The 24,518-nt window shown below is 32.9% G+C and overlaps 1 protein-coding gene across 3 annotated transcripts in view; it reads right to left on the bottom strand.

The window, feature by feature from the left end:
• Positions 1-592: 592 nt before the first annotated feature.
• Positions 593-24,518, bottom strand: part of Slco6a1 (solute carrier organic anion transporter family member 6A1) — a 66,098-nt gene continuing 42,172 nt past the window's right edge. For 2 of the 3 annotated variants that reach the window (XM_021255820.2, XM_087180895.1), the window contains 6 exons: positions 18,060-18,213; positions 11,726-11,913; positions 10,097-10,161; positions 8,005-8,142; positions 3,146-3,304; positions 593-790 (listed from right to left, as the gene is read on the bottom strand). In XM_021255820.2, the coding sequence (XP_021111479.2) occupies positions 3,168-3,304; positions 8,005-8,142; positions 10,097-10,161; positions 11,726-11,913; positions 18,060-18,213 (682 nt within the window). In that variant the 3' untranslated portion in view covers positions 593-790; positions 3,146-3,167. Of the gene's footprint in view, positions 794-3,145; positions 3,305-8,004; positions 8,143-10,096; positions 10,162-11,725; positions 11,914-18,059; positions 18,214-24,518 lie in introns of all 3 variants that reach the window. The other variant, XM_013071176.3, reaches the window with a different exon arrangement.

Raw genomic sequence — 24,518 nt, 5'->3', positions numbered from 1 at the left:
GACTCCAAAGGTACGGACTTTGGTGGATTTCTAACAATTTTTAAAACTCCATTTATTGCTAAGTCACTTTCCCGTGATTATTTCAAAAGCAGTTAATTTGGGTTTAACCAAAGGAACTTCTGGGTTGTATTTATACCACGTCCCTCTTGACCAACACCTTATGAATTAGTTTGTGATATAGAAACACATGTTCTGTTATAGTAGAAATCTGTAAAGACTTTACCCTACTACCTAATTATACTTTTATCATACATTTGCTTGAGACACACGTGCGCATGCACACAGGTACACACATACACCACTCTTTTATCACCTAACCTTGGAAGTAACACACCATTACTTCTTCCACATTCTGTTTGTCACACAAGTGTAGAAACATGTATAACAAGTATCTGTACAAACACATGCATTTGTCCAAATTACAAGTATCTTCCACATGGCTGTGAATATTACTTTACCTTATTTTCTAATATTATAAATTTTCAAATGATATTTGTAGACATCAGAATATTAAGAAAGGACAAAATGATTAAACTTTAGTTCTCTTAGTAAAGCCTGTATTATGAAATGTTATTGCCAAGGTCCTACACACATAAAAACATTGTCAGAAATTCTTTATAAGAAGGTAATTTATTTTGAAAATATAAATCTCCATAAATTCTTTTCTGAGACAAGTAAATATTGTGTGATTTTCTCCTCTTCTGAAAATAAGGTACAGCAACACATCTTGTGGCATCTTTTAAGGAGATGTGTCTGTTATCAGGCTCTGTTCCTCAGATACTCAGCAATCCTGCTGGTTCAGAGAAGAGACAGTCAGATAGAATTTCACATAAAGACTACTTTATAGATTTCCAAAAATATACGTTGAAGTTAAGGAAGAAAATCATACAGCAAGTTGTGTGTTCCCTGGTTTACATTTTCTTCTGCCAGCTATGACTACAAGATCACCTTTCTGCACAAGATCACTGATTAAAGTAAATGAAAAAGGAGAGATTTTATGAGTTATTACTTTTTCCAGGGAAAAAAGGAAACATTGTAGAATGCAATGTTATGTTTGCGTTATACAACCATCAGGTTTTTGTCCAATATTTAAAAGGTATAATTTGGATAAATATAGAATGATTTGTGAAAAAAGAGTATAGCCAAAACAATGTTCAGAAACACATTTTCACTTAAGAAAAATCTCATAAATGGAATTCACATGTAAATACTTCCTCACAAAAATAGTTGTGATTGTTAAATGAAATATAAAAGCACAAAATGGATATTAACTCATGTTATCTGATACTTTTTAATGGATAAAATTCAAGTGAAGGTAAAAATGTAAAGGTACATGATCACACTGAATTTTATGTCTAATGAAATAAAAGAACTAGGAAAATATTCATTGCAAACTGATCAGTTGACCACAGAAGTTTTCGGGAGAAATCTCTTCATGTCAAATCATTCATAAGTAAAATGTTAACTTTTTAAGAGCTTAAAATAGTCTTCTTTTTGAAAATAAAGGTAAGTTATTTTAAATTTTCATTATAAGAACTGTACTGAAAAATGTAACTGTATTTAGAAAAGTTGTTTGAGAAATAAACATCAACATCTAAAAGAAAAATAACAAAGATATTCTATCTAACCTACGTACTACACTAAAATCAAAATGGATCAAAGATCTAAATGTTATAACAGAAACACTTAATCTGCTGGATGATAAAATAGGTACAATTCTTAATGACATAGGCATAGGCAAGTACTTTCTGAAAAGAAAATAGCCCCAAGAATCAACCAGTGGAATCCTAACAAAATGAAAAGCTTCTGCACAGCAGAGAAAACAACCAAAAGAATGAAGAGACAACCTTCTGAATGAAAAATGATTTTTGCCAGTGATTCCTTAGACATAAGACCAATATCTAAAATATGCAAAGATTAGTTGTCTCCTAAAAGAAAAGACCCAATCAAAAAATGGGCAACTGGGGCCGGGAATTTAGCTCAGTGGTTTTGCCTGCTGCGCAAGTGCAAGGACCGGAGTTTGATCCCCGGTACCAAAAGAGAAAAAAACGGCAACCGAAACAAATAGACACTTCTCAGAAGTACAAATGGCCAATAAATACACGAAAAAAATGTTTAACCTCACCCGCCATTAAAGAAATGCAAATTAAAACAACACTAAAATGCTACCTTATTCCAGAAAGAATGAGTATCATCAAGAAATCAAATAATAACAAATGCTGGCTACGGAGTGAAAAGGAACCCTTCTACATTGCTGATGTGAATATAAACTAGTTCAGTTATTGTGAAAATCAGTATTGAGACTCCTTGTAATACTAAAAATAGAAATTCCATTCAACCCAGCTGTTCCCATTCTAGTATTTTCTCAAAAGAGTTAAAGGCATCATACTGTAATGATACATGCACATCCATGTATGTATCAGAACAACTCATAAGAGCTAAATCTTGGAAGTGGCTTATATATCCATCAATAGATGACTGGATAAAGAAAATGGGGCATTTATACATGATGGTGTACTACTCTGTCATAAAGCAGGATAAACTTGAGTCATTCACTGGAAAATGGGTACACCATGACACCATAATGTTAAGTGAAATGAACCAGACAAGCTTAAATATCACATAGTTTCTTTTACATGAGAAACCCAGAATATAACTAAAGAGTAAAATAAAAGATAATAATAGTCAATAAAGAGAGAGATCTTTCTCAAATGATGGAGGGTGAGGGGAGAAAGAGGAGGGAAAAAGGATGAAAAAGAAATTAAGATGTGTTAGGTACATGTGCCAACTCCCTATGACGAATTACAATCATTATGTACTGCAAACATACACAAATAAACAATTTTTTAAAATCCTACATAGTCAAACTCCAATAACTATTATAACAGAATTAACATATGTATGTTTTCCTGTTTCCATTTCGGTCTTCTCTTGCAGTCAAAGCTTTATTTTCTATTGAAAATATTGTGTGTATCTTACATCTTTTTAAAAATTCAAACAGACTATATTATTACATTTGTCCCCAAAATATAACAATATATATGGGATTGTATGAAGCACACTCATTTGTTAAACATGCAACTACATTATTTAAAATCTATTAATATGATGCTTTAATAATTGGTGGAAAATGTGAAATTCTTACACAATGAAGATCCAGTTACAAATTAGTCTTTTTCTCTTTTTTTGATTTTATACTCTGTAGATATATCACGCAGGATGTCTTTTTTTTCCTTTACAAAATTGCTGTACTTGTAAAATCCAATAGCAGTAAAGCAGATAGTGGACACTTTGCAAAGAGAACCTGAATTTTTAAGAAACATAATTATACTGCAAATTTATTTTGTACAAAAACATTTGTGTAAAGAATGTCATTTACCAAAGAAAAGTATAGCACATCTCTATAGGTATAAATTCCCTAAATATAAAATATAATAATGTCATAAATGTATGTCAAGTTAGATAAAGGAGATTTAAAAATGTTAGAAATCTTCTAGATTTCTCAGATTTACAGCCCTCCACAACATGTTAATTCTGAAACATAAAAATAAATTGTACTTTCCAATCGTAAGTATCGATAGGAATTAGAATCTGTTTAAGTCATTACATACAGCTTTAATCTTTGAAACGTCTATCATTTTTCAAATATTAATGGCAATATTGTAGAAAATTTCATTGATTTTGTAGATTTGCTCTTTAATTTTTGTTTCTAGTTTTGGAAGTTTATATATTCTACCATTATATAAAATTATTTGGTCTTTGGATGTAAATAACTCTATTAAATTAAGACAAAATATTGTACAGCAGCAACAGCAATTATCTGACACAGAGATGTCAAAATCCGCCCTCATGCCACTGTAATGATTATCAAATTCCATGTATTTTTAAAGAATACTATTTTTAAGACATAATTACCTCTGATGGAGTTGTAACATAATAATATTACAAAATGATAAATAACTGAGAATCTTTCTCATGGACCTACAGATCTTTTGAAGAAAAGTTGACAAATTATGAAAAACAAAAAGCTGTGGTACTTTTCAGAATAGGAGAATAGTTGTAGCAGGCAAATTAACTGAGAACAGTAGAAAAAGTCAGCTACCTTCAGGAAAAAGCTCCCTGGCTGTCCCTGTCGTTCAAATGAAAGCAGGCACTGCGTGTGCTGGTAGCAGACCCTCTGTCCACATGGTATTAGTTTTGCAGATGCACAAAATGTAAGAGTTACAGGGTCCTGGCACCGTCCAGCAAGAATTTAAAGGAGAATCTGGGAGGCCAACCAGAGTGTTCTACAAGATCAAAGCCTATGCAGAGAGGGCATCAATGGGGCAATGCTTGTAGAGCTAGGGGAGTGGAACTGTACTGGAGACACTAGAAGGGCACAGTGATTGGCAATACACATTTCCACCAGAGAAAGTTACGGGCAGAGTGCAAAACACACCAAAAGGGCAACCTTGTATCCTATGACCAGCAACGCCACAGGGATGGAGCTGCATGAGGCTTTATGCACCCAACCCTCATCTCAGTCCTCCCAAGGTACCAGATGTAAAGCTTCAAGATTTAATGTCTGTCCTGCTGAGTTGTATTCTTCCATAGATCCTGCTACTACTTTCTTTCTTATTTATCCCTTTTGGGATAGGAATGTTTGTACTGTGCTTTTTAAATGATTTTGTCTAAGAAATATCAATTTCTTTTTAAAATAATGGTTCCCAGGTGAAAGAGCCTAAACTTTATAGATGCTTCCTTTTTGGCCAAGTTTCACGGTCACGTCATTTTGCTCCGATTTTTGCTCATGATTCTCACTGTAGGTCTGGATAAATGCAGCAAGCAGTACCCATACCAAGGCTTGAACACTGGGATACTTTGAAATTTCCCTCACCAGGTTAATTAGTATACCACCCTTAGTATCAATCTCTTGCAAAGTCTTAGGACATGGGTAAAATGTACAGAAATTCTTGGCCAAAATAAAACATGTTTGGCTCCTTTTCCACTTTCCAATAGATTCCTCATTCCCACCTGAAACTTCATGGCTTTGGCTTTTATGTATGGCATTCCTAAAATTAAAAAGACATTTTTCACAGAAGTAAATAAACCAATGGTGAAGTTTGTATGTGATCACAAATGGCCTCAAATAACCAAAACCATATTTAGCAAAATGAAGATATCTGGGGGGCTCACACTACCTGATTTTGAAATATATTACAAAGCTATAGAAATCAAAACAGCATGATATTTGCATTTAAAAATGGACATATTGACTAAATGGAACATAACAGAGTCCCAAAAGAAAGCTATGAATTTACAATCAATTGCTTTGTAGATGACTTTGACTAGAATGGATAATTCTTGCAGTCTATGAATAAGTCATATAACTTCATTTTTAAAGCCTCCTTCATTTTCTTTTATCAATGTCTTATTGTTTCAGTGTACAGATATTTCTCCTCCTTACATGAATTTATTTCTGTGTGTATTAACCAACTTTTCATCACCATAAGGAAATGCTTGATACAAGCTACAGTACTTACAAAGAGATTTATTTAGCTCCTAGTTTTGGAGGCAGAAAGTCCAAATGGCAGAAGGAAGTGGGAAACACAATGAAAAAAAAAACAAAAAACCTCATGAAAACCACCAAGGAGTTACATGAAAACTTCTGAGTGGTTTCTTGAAACTATTTCCTACTCCATTCACCCAAGGATCTGCCACTGGTTCTCACCTCTCAAAGGTTCACCAGCACCTCTCAAAACTACCATTCTAGGAACTAAGCCTCTAATCATATAAGCACGTTGGGGGACACAATCCATATATAAATCCTAGCACTGTCTATATATGCAGACACGATTGTAAATTAGATGTTTTCTTTATTTCTTTTGAGATGTTTATTTTTGGTCTATAAAATGATGCTGAAGTTTGTATGTTCATTCATGTCCTGCTGAATTTGTTTACTAATTCTAACATATCTTTAGTGCAGCCAAGATATTCCTCATGTAAGATCTTGTCATCTACAAACAGAAAATTTATTTTTCTTTTACTAATTTGGTTAACTTTTATTGTTTTCCTTGCATAATTGTTCTGGCTTGAGTGTCCCATATGATATAGAATAGAGATGGAGGGTGATAGTTTCATCTTTTTCTGATTTTATAGAAAAAGTTTCAGCTTTTCACAGTTATGATGTTAACTATGGGCTGGTTATATATTACCTTTATATCTTCTCTACACCTAATATCTTGAGAGTTTTAAATCATGAAATGATGCAGAATCTTGTAAATATCTTTTTATGCATCTATTGAGACTATCACATAATCTTTAGGCTTAAATCTCTAATACATTAATTGATTATGTATGTCTAACCATCCTGGTATCCCAGGAATAAATCACACCTGATAATGGTGTATGATCTTTTTTAACATGCTCTTCAGGTCAGTTCATTGAAGATTTTTGCATGTATGTTCATCAGGAATATTGACCTGTTATTTTCTCTATTCACAGTGTCCTTGTATGACTTTCGTTATCATGGTTAAAATTAGTTAGAAGTGCTCATTTCTCTCCAGTTTTATGAGAGAGTTTGTGAAAGATTGGAATTATTTAAATGTTTGATACAGTTCACTAGTGAAATTATTAGGTCATGGGCTTTACCTTGTTGGGACATTATAGCTACTGATTCAGTATCTTTTTTCATTAATGATATATTCATATATTTTATTTCTTCATGATGCTGTCTTATTACATTGTCTTTTGTAGGAATTTGTCCATAATATCTAGGTTGTCCACTTTGTTGGTATATAATTATTCACAGTACTCATCTAGTCCTTTTTATATCCAGTGTATCAGCTGTAATGTCTCCATTGTCTTTTATAATTTTATTTAGTTGAGTCTTTTTCTTAATCTAGCTAAAAGTTTCATTGTGCTTATATTTGAAAAAAAAAAACTTCCTTAATTTCATCGATCTTTTGTCTTTCTATTATTCTCTATTACTTTTACGTCTTCTGTGGCCTTTTACCTCCTTCTGCTAATTTGGAGTTTAGTTTGGTCTTTTTCTCGTTCTTTGAGGTGTAACTTTATTCACTTCCTCTGATTTTTAATTAGAGAATTTATCCCATTTACTTTAAAAATAATTTTCAGTAGATAAGAACCTACCACTGCCAATTTATTGTTTCTGATTTATAGTTCAATTGTTCTATTCTTCTTTCTTTGCTGTCTTCCTTTGTGATTTGATGGTTTTTTTGCACCAACATGCTTTGAATTCTTTCCTTTTTAAATTTATATAATGTTGTTCTTTATAGTTAACCTAAGGTTTACATAAAATACAAAAATCTTTTAAATTGATAATAAGTTAATTTCTTGCCACACACAAATACTTTTTAATTTTCCTCCTTGTATTTTCTTACTGCTGTCATAATTTTCATCTTTTATACATCACATATTCCTTTAAAAGTTATTGTAGTCAGAGTTATTTTTTGTAATTTTCTCTTTAATTTTTATACTAGAGTTATAATTATTTATAAGTCTAGATCTGAGTAGGACAACATTATGTTGATGTTCTTTCATGGTGTAAATATTTTTGCTCAAATATACTTAATATTTTACAATAGAACTGGAAAAGGACACAAGATTAAGTAATTTGAAGATATATAAAATCACTTCATGAATTACTTGAAACTCTGCTAAGACCCACGATTTTCTTCAGGAATAACAAAAGACTATAATGTATTTAAGAGCCAGGGATTTAGCTTAGTGGTTTCTCCACCTGCTGCGCAAGTGTAAGGACCCAAGTTCTATCCCCAGTACCAAAAATAAATAAATAAATAATGTATTTAATGCATTGACTCAAATATTTATATAAATTGTATACTATTTTTTCTAAAATATTTTCTATACAGCCATATATTTCCTTTAATCATGAAAGCATTTATTTGTTCATAGTTTATTATTATTCTACCTTACTATAAAGAACCATAAGTATTAAAAATAATTGTACATCTCTAAATGTCTACAATATGCATCACTTACATATTCCCAGCAAAATGAATGCCATTTTTGTCTTGTTATAGACCCAACAACGTCCTGTGTGTCCACATCTGTCGATATCCCGAAAGGTACAAGAAGTTTCTCCTGTTATTTTAAAAAGTGATGGCCCAGGAATTGTCCCTAAAACAATATTCAATGATTATCAATTTTTGACAAAAACACTATTGGTCAGGATCACAATAATTTCATGCTAAAACATATATAGTGAATCTTGACTCTAAGCATATCACTAAAGTTATTAATGATTTATTAATTTACTTATATAGTATTTTTAGTCACTGGAAATGATATGCATTTTCAAAAAATCCTTATATATATATAAACATGGTAGAACCTTTTAGAATTAGTACATGCTGTTATTTAGGAAAAAAAAGTCTAAAAATACTTGATTTTTTCCATAAAAATTTAGATGTAAACAGAAAAGAAATACTAATTTTGTAAATTCAGTGCTACTCCAAAAATATGTGATTGTGAAATTTTTAGTGATTAAAGAATGAATTGGTAATGATATCTTTGATCATGATGTTGAGAAAAACACCTGAAAATACATATGCTTTGTTGTATTATAGTAATCCAGATTCAGATGGCTTTGGACCTTAAGGAATAGCTGTGATTCATGAAAGAAGACTCCATATGCTCTCAGAGGAAACATCAACTCATTTTCAAAAGTGAATCAGCAGTGGCAGATACAGTCATCCGAAAGACACAAGAACTGGGTTTTCAGAACCAACATCTCTACTGGTTGACCATCTTCCTTAAGAAATTAATCATTTCTTAAGGTCCTCTTTCCTCACAAATCTTGATGTCTACTAATAACCATTACCTAGATTTCCTCATTAGTGAATGATATCACTTTTTATTTGATTGCTGAAAGGGATAAAATATAGGTCTACTACTTATATTTTTGTTTCTCATCATCTGATTCAATCCACCGTAAATCTTTGGATATGTTTATTTCTACCTCTGCTCAAACCTCAGATTCTAAGTTAATATAACTCTTAAACTTCAACAAAAGTATCCCTTTACTTTTCTCCCATATTTTCCTCCTAGATTTATTTGTCCCTATGAAAATCTTTAAATACATCAGGTGATACCTATGTTCTGCTTAAAATTCTCTAGTGTCAAAGCTCTGCATTATCTAGAGAGAGCTTATCTCTGTATTATCATCTTAGCCTACCCTTTCCCATTCAAAACTACACCAGCCTGGCTGGCTTCCTTTCTAAATTAGGAAACTGGGTGTGCACTTGCTGCTCCCAGTGCTATCTCTTCCATTACAAATCTTGCCTTATCTAGTGAATCATCATCCAGCACCAAAATGCACTCTAGGGCTCGCCTTATGTGTTCAAGGCCCTGGATACAATCCCCAGCACTGAATAAAACAAAGTTCAAATTTTTTCTAGTTATAAAAGCTAATTTTAATTACACATATTGATATAGCTATAGAATGATTTCTCTGGTCCCCATCCAAGCCAGACATATTTCTCTACATTTTTCTTATATATGCCTTTCAGTCTTTCAGTTCAACCTTGTTTACTTATCCCATTATATTTTTAATCAACTTCTGGAATTGGGGGGTTCTAATATAGCAATAATATGGATTTGAAATATAGATTTTTGCAATTTAAGAAAACCTGAAGAAAAATGCACACTATCCCCAGAAATGCCAAGTTGTTCTTATTAATAAATAAATACTTGAAAACCTCAGATTTAGTGTCTTCAGTGATGAAAATATCCAAAAGCATCAACCTAGTTTAGGGTCTTCCCAAAAGTGCAAGAAATATACAAATGTAGTGATTATACAAGTGTTTTTATTAACTCTCCAAACCACTTATATTAGATCAAATGCATTGTCTCATTGAATCCAATATAATAAATACATAGCTTGTGTAACAGAATGGGTATTACCTTATGTATTTTCTCTTTACATTAACTACTTCTTAAATTTTCAAAGCAGTTCTTGCATTCACTTGTTTTGTGACATTTTATATTTATTATTCACTTATGATTTGAGATATACTTTTACTTGAGAAAAAAATGAACAACTTTATGTAACAAAAATGCTAAAACTCCTTACCAAATAGTCTCATAACCACATAAGTTATACCCACGGCCAGAGAATGGAGTTTGTCAGGTACAATCCTGGAAGCAAATAGCAATAATATTTTTAGCTATAGATAATGTATTCTGGATTCAAAGCTCTTCCTTGTACATGAGTTATATAAAGAATCTCTAGCCAGTTGACCTATAAAAGGGCTGCAACTCCTCTCATTTTCTCATTTTCTGCCTGTTGTCAATCAATTCCAAAGCTGTCTACTCTTCAGAAGGAGAGTTTCATGACTTAAATTTCCTATCTCAGCCTCTTTTCTCATTTCTGCAATAATTAAGTCCAACCTTCACTCTTATCTTTCTTTATTAGTCATGAACACCATTGTTTTAGATTCCGTTTTGCTCTCTGAGCTCCCCTTTCCACTTCTTTCTACTTGCTCTCTGCCATGGAAGGCTGACCTGCATTGAATACATCAGCAGGCTACCTTGCTTTCTGCTTCTAACTGGGTTCTGATAATGGGGTACTGTGAGTGAGATCAAGGTCTCCATTCCCACACTGCAAAGGTATCCACCCTACACATCTCTCTGCTTCCCATCCCTTGCTCCCTTCGGGCCTGAGGTGATCAGACACTTTGTCCTTTACTACACCTTACCCACAATCTAAATAACCACTTCATTCTACTTTACTTGGATTGCCCTAATTTGAATTTGGTCCCTCTTTCCTATTGGATCATGAATGATTATATTCACTATTCAAAAGCTTAAAATAAACACAAAATAGCATGTAGAATATAAAGAGTGAAGATCTCTACATTTTCTATTGATTAAAGCAAGTACTTATTTATGAAATCTAATGTTACATGTGAAAGATGTGAAAGGAATCTTCTCTTTCATTATAATTTCATTCCTAACCTAGTTAGTTAATTCCAAAATCACTTTCCAAAACAACTTAATATTTCTTTGTTCATTTCCATTGTGTATTAGAGTCCCATATTATTTGGGGTCTATTGCTAGGCTTACTGTCAATATATTCATAAATTTAATACTATCTTTAATCATTAAGATTTATGGTACATTTTAGCTTATAAGTATAAAACTATTTTTTTGCTTCATCATTTCAGATCCCCAGTTACTCTTATTTTTTCATAAGAATTTGATTCATGTTGTTTTCATTAATAATTTTTTGCTATTCTCGTTATGACATTAAAATTAACAAATTAACTTAAGGAAAAAATATATATCTTCTTATCTAGTAATACGTTTGGGCATGTCTGTGTGTGTGTGTGTTTTGCTTTTTATTTAGAAAGTATTAGTCTTATAAGAAGGTTAGATGTATTACAAAGTTGGAACTTCCGTTAAGCTGCCCCCAATGGTGAAATCTTATATATCCAGAATATAATATCAAAACCAGGCAAATGACATTAGAAAATTATTGTTAACAAGACTATAGACATTACTTTGTTTTCATTTCTCAGTTAAGGTAGGCTTTACAACATTTAAATTGAAATTCTTTGTGTATGTGTGCAGCTCTGTACAATTTTATCCTCTGTGTTTGCTACCATGAAGCCCAAAGAAAATAACTTACTATAATAACCTAAAATATTTCTAACTTACTTATATATTAAAAGAATAATAATTATGAAAGCTATACACATACCTGAAGATAATCAAATTAATTGGTACACCACAAAAGCCAGTAAAAACAATTGCAGAAAAAATAAAAGCGAAAAACAAAGGTAATTTATAGCAGTTCATATCACATTTCCCAAGTACAGCATCAATAAAATCACCATCCACATCAGCAGTTGTCAATCCTTCTTTAATACAGGAACATTTGTAGTACTTCTATGAATATTGAAGATAGAAAATAACGTTTCAGAAATAGATTCATGAAACGAAAGCTCTTATTATAAAATAAAACTTAAATCAATAACTATAGGGAGACTTGTCAGGTTTGTTTTTTTGGTACTGTGGATCAAACTCAGGACCTTGCACTTGCAAAGCATGCGCGGTGCCACTGAGCTAAATCTCCAGCCTTTAGCCAGCTTTAATACATATCTTCATGTCATACCTACCAGTCATTACTTAGAAATAAAATATTAATGATAAATCCAAGTTATTTTACTTGATAAAGATTAGTGTGTGTATTAACTATAATTATGAAAAGTCCTGCTAATTTAAGAAAATTTCCTTAAAATATTTATGTTTAATTTAATAATATTTGGACAGCTATATAAGTTGGGGAAATTAAAGATAATGCAATGAATAAAATAAAATTTTATCTGGGTTTTAAAATATGGGCAGCTACACTACTGTAAAAGATTCTGGAACCACATAGAGAAGATACTACTTTCTTTTGTAAAAAAAGATGACAAGAATGTTATTAGGTACAGCAGGTAAAAGGCATGGAGGCCCAAAATACTTTTAGGGCCATATAAAAATATTTTAGAGTGGTTTAAAAGCAAAGAAACATTTTAATACCGTTATAAAAATATGGACAAAGAAAAATAATATAAAATAATAAACTCAACCTGGGTATTTATTTTTATAACAACACATTTGTGGAAGAATTTTAAGTGAAGAAAGGAAAACAAAAAATAAACATGTGTAGAATCAATGAAAAAAAGTGACAATGTGACCCTGAAAAGGAAACCTACGAAAATTTGAAGTTCTGTTCTTTTAGGGTTATTTCAGGAAAATAAATCAATGGTTTTTAAAACATCTAAATTGTTTGTAGATGGGGAGATTGATAAACAATTTATTAATCCACTGAATATATTATATATTATAAAATAGAAGAAAAATCAATAAATTAAAAATACTAAAGTTGCTAGTCAAGGAACAAAAAATAACAAAGAAGGCTTAGATCTGAGTAATTCAGAAAATTACAGTATAAAAACCACATCAGTATGGTTGAATGACATATGTAAATGTATCTACATATATAAATGCATATGCAAATATACAATGTGATGTATATGTAAATATTCAAATTAAAATTCATTCATCTCACCAAATTTGTGAATGCCTGTGTTCCAAACATCTTTCTAGTTATTGAGACAATACCTTTTCTCAATGCAATAGAAATCAGCGTGTCATGTATAACCTTTATATTTGGAGAGAAAGGTAACTAATAAAAAAGAAATAACTTGTATGGGAGCATATGATTACTATGGGAAAAAATAAAGCAAAGAAAAAGTACAAGGCATATTGGGTGTATTAGCATGATCAGGGAATTGTCTCAATGATGAAGTGGTATTTAAAGAGACATTTGACAAAAGTAAGGGAGTGAGCTACTTGGTTTTTCAGGAAAAAAAGAAAAGTAACTGAAGACAGAATTAACTGCTTGACAAGTTCAAAGAAGAGCAAACAGCGTGGGCCTGAGAAGTGTGTAGATGAAGAAGACTATGACAAAGAAAAAAGGGAGGTGGTAGGAGAAAAGTTATACAGAAAGTGATAAGGGGGCCAGAGATTTAGCTCAGTGGTTTCTCCGCCTGCTGTGCAGGCGCAAGGACCCAAGTTTGATCCCCGGTACCAAAAAAAAGAAAAAAAGAAAGAAAGAAAGAAAGAAAGTGGTATGGAACTGAAAGCAGAGTTTAAGAACTTTGGTCTTTTTTCTTACCAGAAGCCATCAAAGGGATAAGTATAAATGAAATATTTTAAAATATCCTCTGGCTGCTATGAGACTCCTGGGCTATGAAGGCAACAAATAGTTCATAAGCTATTAAAAGAAGGTGCAGTGTAACACAGTGGTGCCAGCAGCCAGGTGCTATAAAAGAAAATAATGAAAATTACCAGAAGCAGCATTAATTTAGAAAGTAAATTTGAAAGGATTTGCTGAGAGCCTTAGAGTGGGTACTGTATCCAAAAGGAGAAAGTCACATGGTGAGGGCCTCCCCCAGATAAATGAAAACCTCGAGTCCAGAGAGGCAGTCAGAACACAGCTCGGGGAAGGAACCGAAGAATAACGGCGCGATCTCACTTTTCCTGTCTTTCTGAATTTCTTTGACAACTCCTTTTATCTCAGTCCAGGCAGAAACCAGAGAGTAATGGGGCTCTCATCCTATAATTCCAACTCCATGAGGAGGCAGAGAAAGGCGACGGCTGGGTCTGTAGGCCAGACAACAGGTACTTAGCACAGAGGCTGACTGCAGGCCATGGAAACTAAGCTAAGAGCAGAAGGTGATCCCATGGTGGAATCACAAGAGATAAGGCTCTCGCACCTTTGAAGAAATGAGTCATGTACTAAAAAGAGAGAGAGAGCCAAAAGAAAGGAAGCTGTGAATAATTGAAACTGAAATCGTGGAAGGGGTAAAGATACTAAAAAAAAAGGGCCTAGGATCTGCCGAGGGGAGGACACTGGATGTAACAGAGAACAAACAAGACTATTGGGAAAGAAGTAGTAAAGAAATTACAGAGTTAGAATTAGAAAGACCCTCATGATGAATTCCAAAGTTTGGGAGAAAATAGAAAAAGTCGCCTGAAAGTATCAAAGAGGAATCAGGGGGACATTCACCTCTTTTGTGACTAAATGGTATGAGCAAGTGGGAGAGAAAGATAGTCATCTACTGTTTAAAGCTACCAAAATAGGAACGATGTAAGCATAAGTCAGAGCAAAAATGTAAAGAGGAGTTTTAGAAAAGAATGTGGCCGTTTTTGCTGATACATATTTTTTATTTCCAGAGGACAGGGTAGGAAGATTCATGATGTTGAGGATGGGTGGAAGATGAGATCAAATAAGGGAATACACAAAATCAGAACCATACAGTGATGAGGAATGGCCTGAAATTCCTGAGCCTCTGGTGATGCTTATTACATAGAAGTAAAATGATCATAATATGATTAGTCCTAATGGTCTCAAAAAACCAGAGCATCAATTAAAAAATTAAAGGTATATAAGCAAAATGTCATTGACATGAAATAGTAAACTATATTCAACTCCAATAGTAAAAAAGAAGATAGATATAAATCAAAACATATCAACTATTATATTAAATGTTATTGGTCTAAAAACTACTGTAAAAGATACATGAACAGAAATGGAGAAAACACAAAACCAACTGTATGCTAGTACCAGAGGACACTAAGTATAAAGACACTAATACAGGGGAAATAAAGAAGAGAAATAAGATACCATGGAAACAGTCTTCAAAGAAAATTAGAGTCAGCTATCTAATATGCAGTTATATTAAGCAATCTTTTTCACCCACAGTATTCATAATTTCTTGGCTTAAACTTAAAATATAAACCAGTAGTACAAGTAGTTTTGGGTGATATAGTTATTGGAATTAGTAGCAAAAAAATAACTAAGATTATGTTTTAGAAAAAATACAAGGAAAACATGAATAAAACAGCTTAAATAATCTAGAATTTCATCAGAGATTTGGATTCTACAGAAACATAAATGCTAGAATTAGAAAATTAAAAATGAATTTAAATGTCAGAAATAGCTGGGCATCATGGCACAGGCCTATAATCCCATCACTCAGGAAGCAGAGAAAGGAGAATTGCCATGAGTATGAGGCCAACCTGGGCTACGTAGTGACTTCAAGACCAGCCCAAACTATACAGTGAGACCTCTCAACAAAAAAAAAAATTCAGAAACAGTTTTAAGAGTTGAGCAGGTGCCAGAACATAAAGGATTCATAACTGTTAGATGGATTAGCAGAAGTTATTGGCATTTAAACCACTTAAACAAATAAGAAGAAATGAAAACTATAGAAAACATTAAAAGAGTGTGAGATAGTCCAGAAAAATCTATTTTGTAGCTTGTGTTAGGCAGAATTCTAAGAGAACACCCAAGTTCCCTCCATTGTAGATAGCTGTATAATCCCTAGGACTGGGAATTGGTGAAATTTAGTCCTGTTGCTAAGGTATGTCATATGGCACAGGTGACTCAAATAAAGAGAAATTATCTTAAACAAACATCACCTGATTAGGTGAGTCTCAAAATGTCCCAGGCTCATCCTTAAATCAAAAATTCCAAGCATGGCAAATAAGGGAGATCCTTTGTTTCTAACCTTGAAGCTGAGGGAAGTCATTTGTGAAAGTATGTGAGTGGCCTTTTAAAGTTAAAACTAGCCCCAGCAGAGAGTTAGTAAAGAAACACAGACTTCCTATTTTTTCAACCCAAAGGAACTGGATTTGTCCAATAAAGTGAATGAATACATTTAGATGTGAATGCTGTCCCACAGCCTCAGTCATGGTATGTCTGGATTTTTGACTTGAACCTCAAGAAAATAACTAGATGTTATTTAAAGCCAGCCACGAAGGTTGTAGTAATTCATTATGTACAAATAGTAAACTAACAAATGGTCCCACAAAGAACATGAGAAATATACAGAGAAAGGCCAATAGCTGAGAATTCTGAGCTGATAGACAATAAACCAGAATCTAGATATTCTGTGAAACCAAAGCAATGTAAATAAATCAAAAATAATAAATGTAAACTCAACAAAGAAAACTACTGAAAGCCAAAAATAAAGAGAAAAATCCCAAGAGAATCCACAGGCAAAAGACAATATATTGATAGGTTTTAAATGCTTGATGAAAAATAACTACCAGTCTAGTGTCCCATTTCCAGTGAAGGTTTTTCAGAAATGGAGGAAAAATAAAATTGTTCAACTAGAAAGAAAATAGTCCCACATATTATAGTCAGATCTTTGAACACAGCCCACAGGCTCACGTGTTGAAGCCTTGGTCCCGTCCCCAGTGACGTAGTGGTTAGAGATGAGGCCTTTGGAAGAAGGTGGATGGGAAGGCTCTAATCTGTCAGTGATTCATCCATTGAAGGATTCATAGCTAAAGGGGCTTTAGGACTTAGGGCCTAACTGGAGGAAGTAGGTTCCTCCTCGGGCACACCTTCCACAAAGGGTACCCTTTTGTCTCCACCTCTTCTCCTTGTCTCTCCTCTCTGCATCCTGGCTGCTATGAAGCAAGTAGTTTTGCTCCACCATGCCCTCGCCCCTCTTTGGACTATGTCCAACTACGGGCCAAGAAACAATGAAACAAAGCAACTACGGACTGAAATCTCTGAAACTGAGAGCCAAAATACATATTTTTTCTTTTTAAGTTATTTTTCTCAGGCAATTTTTTTTTTACAGTGACAGAAAACTGACACACCATATGAAAGCATGGAAATAAAAGAAAAAGAGTAATCATAAGTGAATATTGACTATGTAAAGAAATAATTAATATGCTACTTAAATATATGAATCAATAAAATATATGACTAAAATACTAAAAAGGTAAGTAAAGTCAAATGTAACAATATTTCAACTGAAAGACATCTTGAAGGCCTGTTTCTTGTATTCCTTGCTGTTTTGGGTGAGATGAACCTCGTGGATAGTGAGAATGGATCCTGACAGGAAGAGAGCAGAGTCTGACAGCAGCCCCACTCGTGTTTCATGAATTTTCTCTAACTCTTACTATTCTGGAATACCTGATGCTTTATAAAAGGCTTGTGGTGATTTCTGATACTCAATAAAACAACTGATTTCTATACCTGAGCTAATGTGGGGCAAGAACCTAGAGTAGACATTTTGAATTCCTCAACAAGAGAAAAAAGTAAGTGAAATGTGACCAACACAGTAGCACTGGTCAACACCTTGGGTTGGGAAGGATGCTGTTCAAGATTCTGGGCAACTGATGCCACTGAGAAGTAGCACAGAAACTAAGACAAACAACAGAAGTGGAGGAGAATTCGTTCTCTTGGATTGTTTCAACTTTGCTGTTGTCGGAGATAAATGATACTGACTCACTACTTTAAAAGCATAAAATTGAGAAAAATGTAAGGAATGTAGGAGTATCTCTCCTATTCCCAATTCCCATGAGCCTTTTGTATAATGGAAACATAAAACAAAATTTCTTTCCTCGTTTTGAAAATTAAAAACAAGAAAGAAAAATTTTATAGAGAGCCAGGAGTAAAATATAAACACCATCTACAAGGTGAACATGTTAATGAAGAGGAAGGATAACAAAGACATAATTACCTTTTGATTTTTTATGGTTTTAGAAATTATACAGCCTGCAAAGCATGGAGAAAAATATTCAATGTTATCCCTTCCACACACAGAGGAATACAGAGAAGTTGAGCATTCACACTGACTGTTGCAAGGGGCTGTGAGGTTTCCCAGCTGACCTGTTCTGTAAAAATGATTGAATATGTGAGGAATTGCCATACCATTGCTTTATAATATTAATATATAAATCAACATATCAAAGAGATGATTAATGGTACTGGTAAGCATGATTACTGAAATAACAGTTTACTGAACTATCTATAATGTACAATAAAATGTACTTTTTAGTGTATGCCATGGGACCCTTTATACATGTGTTACATGTATAGATTTATGAAATTGTCACCAGTCTGATTAAAAAATACTCATCACTCCCCCAGAATTCCTGATACCCCTTTATAATTCCTCCACTCTGGTTTCATTGATTTCTTTCTTGTCACTATTAATTAGTTTGAAATTCCTAACATTTTATGAAATGGAACCATACCGTATATATTCTTTCCTTGGCTTCTGTCATACAAATGGCTTTCATTTGATTTTTTATGGTCATATGATTCCATAACTCTTGGGTAAATATTCAGGAGATGTTTATTGAATTTTATAAGAAACTGTCAGCTTTCCAAAGTGGTTGTACTATTTTCCATTCCCCTCAGCAATGTATAAGAGCTTCAGTTGTTTTCCACGTTTCTCTCCAACACTTGATGTGGTCTTTTGTTAATGTTAGACACTCTAACGGGAGTAAGTAGTTTCATCCAGTGCTTTTTAATACAAATATTCTTAATGACTGATGATATTGATTATATTTCTATTGTACATATTTTTGATTGATTAAATCTCAGTTCAAATTTTTTGCTGAATTGTTTATTTTCTTATTACTAAGAATTCAGAGCACCTTACATATTCTGGAAAGAAGTCCTTTGTTAGATGTAGGATAGTCACATGTGTTTTTTGCAGTCAATGCCTTGCTTTATTCATATCATAAAAAAGTCTTTCAAAAAGCATAAGATCTTAACTTTGATGAAATCCAATGTGTAAATTTATGTCTTTCTGTGTTATGTGTTAGGTGTCATTTATAAGAAATGTTTGCTGAATCCAAGGTGAAAAAGATTTTCCCTTATGTTCTTGGAATATTATATCTCACATTTACATCAATAGTTCATCTTCAGTTAATTATTTATATGGCATAATATGTAGATTGAAGTTTATTTTTTGCATACTGATATCCAATTGTTCCAGCGTCATTTATTAAAATAGCTATATGTTCTCCACTACATTGTATGCACTCTGTCAAAAATCAATCTTCAATATTCATATGCAGGTCTATTTCTTTGAACTCACTATTCTGAACTACTGATTTATCACTCTAGACTACTATAGCTCTGTAAGTCTTGAAAGTAGGTAGTGTTAGTCCTCCACTCTTGGTATTCTTTAAGATTATTCTTGGCTTTTATAGATCTTTTGTTTTGTTTGTTTGTTTTTTTGGTACCAGGGAACGAACTCAGGACCTTGTGCTTGCAAGGCAGGTGCCGCACCACTGAGCTAAATCCCTAGCCCTGTATCTTTTGTGTATCAATCTGAAAGTTATTTTGCCAATATCTAAAGAGAAAGCTTGTTGAGTGTTTTATTATAATTACACTGAATACATGTAGCAATTTGGGAAGGATTCACATCTTCCAACCCATGAACAGGGGCTATCTCTTCATTTACAAATGTAGGTATTTAATTTCTCTCACCAATGTTTTGTTATATATATAATAAATATTATATATATTATATATACATTATATATATTACAATAAGTCATTTACATATTTTATCAGCCTTAGCCTAAGTATTTTTCTTAATAGTATTGCTAATATTATTTTTCTAATATCATTTTCTGGTTGTTTTTAAATAGTATATGAAAATAAATTCTTTTATATTGATCTTCTACAGTACTTCTTCCTCATACTAGAGCTAATGGTGTGATATTATAAATTAATTTCTGCTTGTTTGTAGGTAGTATATAGAATATAGTATTTTTTTCTGTTCTGTGGACTGAACTCAGAGCCTTGTACATGCTACACAAGTGCTCTACTGCTGAGCTATACTCACAGTCCCAGAACATCATAGATTCTTGTGTGTTAATTTTGTATCCTGCAATCTTGATAAACTTGTTGTATTAGTCTGGTGGATTTTTAAATTTTTCTACATAATCACATTGCCTTCAAATAAAGAGCTTTACTCAATAGCCTTCACTCAGAATGCCTCTTATTCAACCTGGATGTCTGTCTTTCTTTTTTCTCCCATTGTTGTAATGAATAAAACCTCCAGTAGACGATTAGAACAGAAGTATTGAAAGCAAACATGCTTGTATTGTTTTTGATCAGTGTTCCTTTCTCTTAGTACACTCAGCCTGCTGTTACAAAATACCATGGGCTGGGTGCTTCAACAACAGACCTTTATTGTTGACATTTCTGGGACTTGGAAGTCAAACATTAAGGTATCAGCAAGGAGATTCCATTTAGTGAAAGCTCTCTTCCTGGAAATGGGTCTCCACAATCTCACTGAATCTTCACGTAAGTAAAGATACATAGCTGGCCTCTGTCTGTTCTGGTAAGGAGACTAATTTCATATTATTTCCCAAATGGTGCACCTAAAATCATCACACAGGGCTTAAGTATTCAAAATATGAATTCTGGGGGAACAAAAACATGCAGATCATAATAATTTTAAGTATGTTAGCTGTAGGAATTTGTAGTGTCCTTTAACAGAGTTACTTTTCTTTCATTCCTTAGTTTGTAAAAACTTAATGTGACATTTTGTCAAATGATCTCTTTTTGTGCCATCTCCAGGAGAATTTAATATTTTTTAAATTTTAGTTAGTATGATGTAATACACCAGTTGATTTTTAAATATTAAACCAATCTTGCATTTCTGTGTTAAATCCTGCTTAATTATGATTAAATATGATTTACTAAAATTGTGTTCAGTATTTTGGCATCTACACACATAAGAGATAATAGATTTATAGTTTTCTTACAGTGTCCTCTTATCTCTACAATGTTTATTTTTGACTAACAATAACTACATATTGATGTAGTATAGTACGATATTTTAGTACATTTATATAATATGTAATGAGATTAAAGTAATTCATCACCTTAAATATTTATCATTTTGGGGGTATATTCAAAGTCTTCTTTGCTATTTATTTTTAAATATACAATTAATTGTTCTTAATCACAATTGTTTTACTATGCTGTAAAATATTAGAAGCTATTCCTCCTATACAACTTTACCCTTGTACCCATTAATCCTCTCCTCTCCATTCACCTCTCATTCCCCCAACCCTTCCTAGCCTCTGGCAACTGTTATTCTACTCTCTACTTCAATTCCACTCATCAATGTATTGTAATTTCCATTATGATCACTTATTTCCTTGGTTCAAATTATTTCTAGGATTTTATTTTATTTTACTTTATTTTATTGTCGCTATAGTGAATGGGATTGCTTTTTATGGCTTTTTCAGAGATCCATTATTACTATGTTAAAAGCTACAACTATTTATTGCTTTTGTGTGTTGATGAAACATTACTGAATTTGTTAGTTCTAACATTTTTGGGGGGGAAAGGGTCTTATGATTTTGCAATATATAAAATCATGCCTCCAAAGAGTTAATTTGAATTTCTTTCCTATTTAGGTATTTTTACTTTTTTCTCTTTCTTTATTGCTCTAAGTCTTCCCATACTCTGTGGAGTAAGAGCCCTGAAAGTAGACATCCCTTTCCTGCTGCTGTTCTTGGAGGAAATGATTTCAGCTTTTGCACATTCAGTGTCATTCTGGCTGTGGGACTGCCATATACACTCTTTCTTATGCTGAGATACAATTCTTCTTTAATTTCTTCAGAGTTATTTTTTTATCACAATAGGAAGTTGAATTCTTTAATGTATCTTCTGCATCTGTTGAGATGATCATATAGTTTTTGTGCTTCATTCTGTTGATGTGATGTAATAACATTTATTGATTTATGTATACCAAACCCTCCTCACATCGCTGGAATAAATTCCACTTGATCATGGTGAATGAACTTTTTTCTGTATTGTTGGATTCCATTTGGTAGTAGTTTGTTGAGGATTTCCTCATCTATGGTCATGATATTGATCTATAGTTTTCCTTTTCGTTGTTGTGTTCTTTTCTAGTTTAGGCCTGTGGATTGTGATTGCCTTAGGGAATTAATTTCCTTTTCATTTTTTTTAAAAGTTTGGGAAGCATTGGTGTTAGTGCTTCAATATTTGGTAACGTCAACAGTGAAACCATCTAGTCCTGAGATTTTTTTTTAGGTAAAATTTTAATTACTGATTTAATATTATTACTTGTTATTGGTCTATTTGGGTCTTCTGTATCCTCATGGCTCAATTTTAGTAGGTTATTATGTCCAGGGATTTATCCATTTCTTTTAGATTTTCCAATTTGTTGGTTTGCACTTTTTATGATAGTACCTAATAATTATTTGCATTTCTGTTTTTTGTCTAGTTTTTGTTTTCTTCCAGTACCAGGGGTGGAACTCAGGACCTTGTGCTTGCCAGGCAGGCACCACTGTGCTACATCTCCAGCAAATTATTTGCATTTCTGCAGTGTCTGTTATAATGTTTCCTTTTGGTCTCTAATTATATTTATATTCTCTCTCCCTCTCTTGCAATGCTTTTGCTTATCATTTTAAAAAAGCAGTATACTGCTTCATTAATCTTCAGTATTTTAAGTCTTATTTTTATTTATATGTGCTCTGATGTTTATCATTTATTTATCTCTAATAATGTTGAAGTTAGTTTGTTTCTGTTATTCTAGGTCCTTCAGTTGCAATGTCAGATTGTGTTTTTGATACAGGCACTTACTGCTTTAGATTTCTTAGTACTGTTTTACTGTATCGTATAGATTTTCGTATGTTTTATTTCCATTTTTTGAACAAACTTTAATTTCTCTTTCTAAATTGTTATTGGTCCATGAATTTTCAGGAGCATGTCACTTGCTTTCCATGTTTGGACATGGCCCATAGCTCCCCTTCTTGTTGATTACTAGTTTTATTCCATTCTGGTCAAAGAAGATTTATAGAGTTTAATATTTTTGGAGTTACAAACTGCACTTCATGCAATATTCTTTTGCAAAATTAGTATATATTTGCAATTCATGCAGTTACAATCATCTATGAGAGTGGTTACATGTATATATTACAACATATTTTCTTTAATCCCCTTTCAGTTTTTCATACTTGTTGATATTGTCTTAGCTCATGTTATGGCATACAGTGTTTACATTAATAGGGGTTTCTAGGTTCCTGTACATGGCATATCTTTATTTCCCCTTTCCTTCCTCTTCACCCTTCAGTGTTATTTCCTTAGACCCCTTCCCTATTGCAGAAGATCTGTCTTTTTGTCCCTTTCTAACCATCCTTTATCATTATTGTCTTTGTTTCTATTTTGCCTCACTCAAATGGGAGATATCATACAGTATTTAAGCTTGTGTGTCTGGTTTATTTTATACAACATTATGTATCACAGGTGCATCCATTTTCCTACACATGTCTCAAATATGTCATTCTTCATAGCTGAATAGTGCTTCACCATATTTATAGATACTACATTTTCTTTATCCAATCGTTTGGGGGTTTTTTGTTTTGTTTTGTTTTGTTGGTACCAGGGATTGAATTTGGGACCTTGTGCTTGCAAGGCAGGGGGCGGCACCACTGAGCTAAATCCCTGGCCCCTCCAATCACCTGTTGATGGGTATACATACAGGCTGCTTCCAGGATTTAATTACTGCAAACTGTGCTGCTCTGAACATTGGTATGCATGTATCTCTGTAGTATGATGACTTAAAAGCTCATTGCAGATGTTACCTAGTGGGGAGATAGCTGAGTCATATGGAATTTTTAATTTCGGTTCTTGAAAAATCTCCATACTGATTTCCATAATGGTTGTACTAGTTTGCATTCCCACCAATAACAGAATTTTAATTTTTAAAAATTTAAAATTTGTTTTAACATGTTTTGTGACTTAGTTTGTGGTCTGTCTTGAAAAATACTCCCTTTGCCAGTAAAAACAGTGTGTGTTCTGTGGGTGTTGTATGAAATGTTCTATAATACTTGTGAGGTCCATTTGGAATATAGTATAATTTCAGTGTCCCTTAATTTTCTATCAGGGTGATCTGTCCATTGTTGAATGTAGAATCTAGAAATATCAAAGTATAATTGTGTTGGATTTTATCATTCTCTTTGATTTAATAATATTTGGTTTATATAGTTGGGTGGCAGAGTATTAGAAACATAATTTACACTTGTTATAATTATCACTTGCTCAATCCATTCTTTTTCATTGTATAGCAAATATATATCTCTTTTTATAGTTTTTTACTCGAAGCTTGTTTTACCTATCATTATGACAGCTACTCCTA

The sequence above is a fragment of the Heterocephalus glaber genome, unplaced genomic scaffold (assembly GCF_053883595.1).
Source record: "Heterocephalus glaber isolate CG9 unplaced genomic scaffold, H.glaber_assembly_v1.0 deba00001465, whole genome shotgun sequence".
In the NCBI taxonomy this organism is placed as follows: Eukaryota; Metazoa; Chordata; class Mammalia; order Rodentia; family Bathyergidae; genus Heterocephalus; species Heterocephalus glaber.
This window is presented reverse-complemented; position numbering and strand designations above follow the sequence as displayed.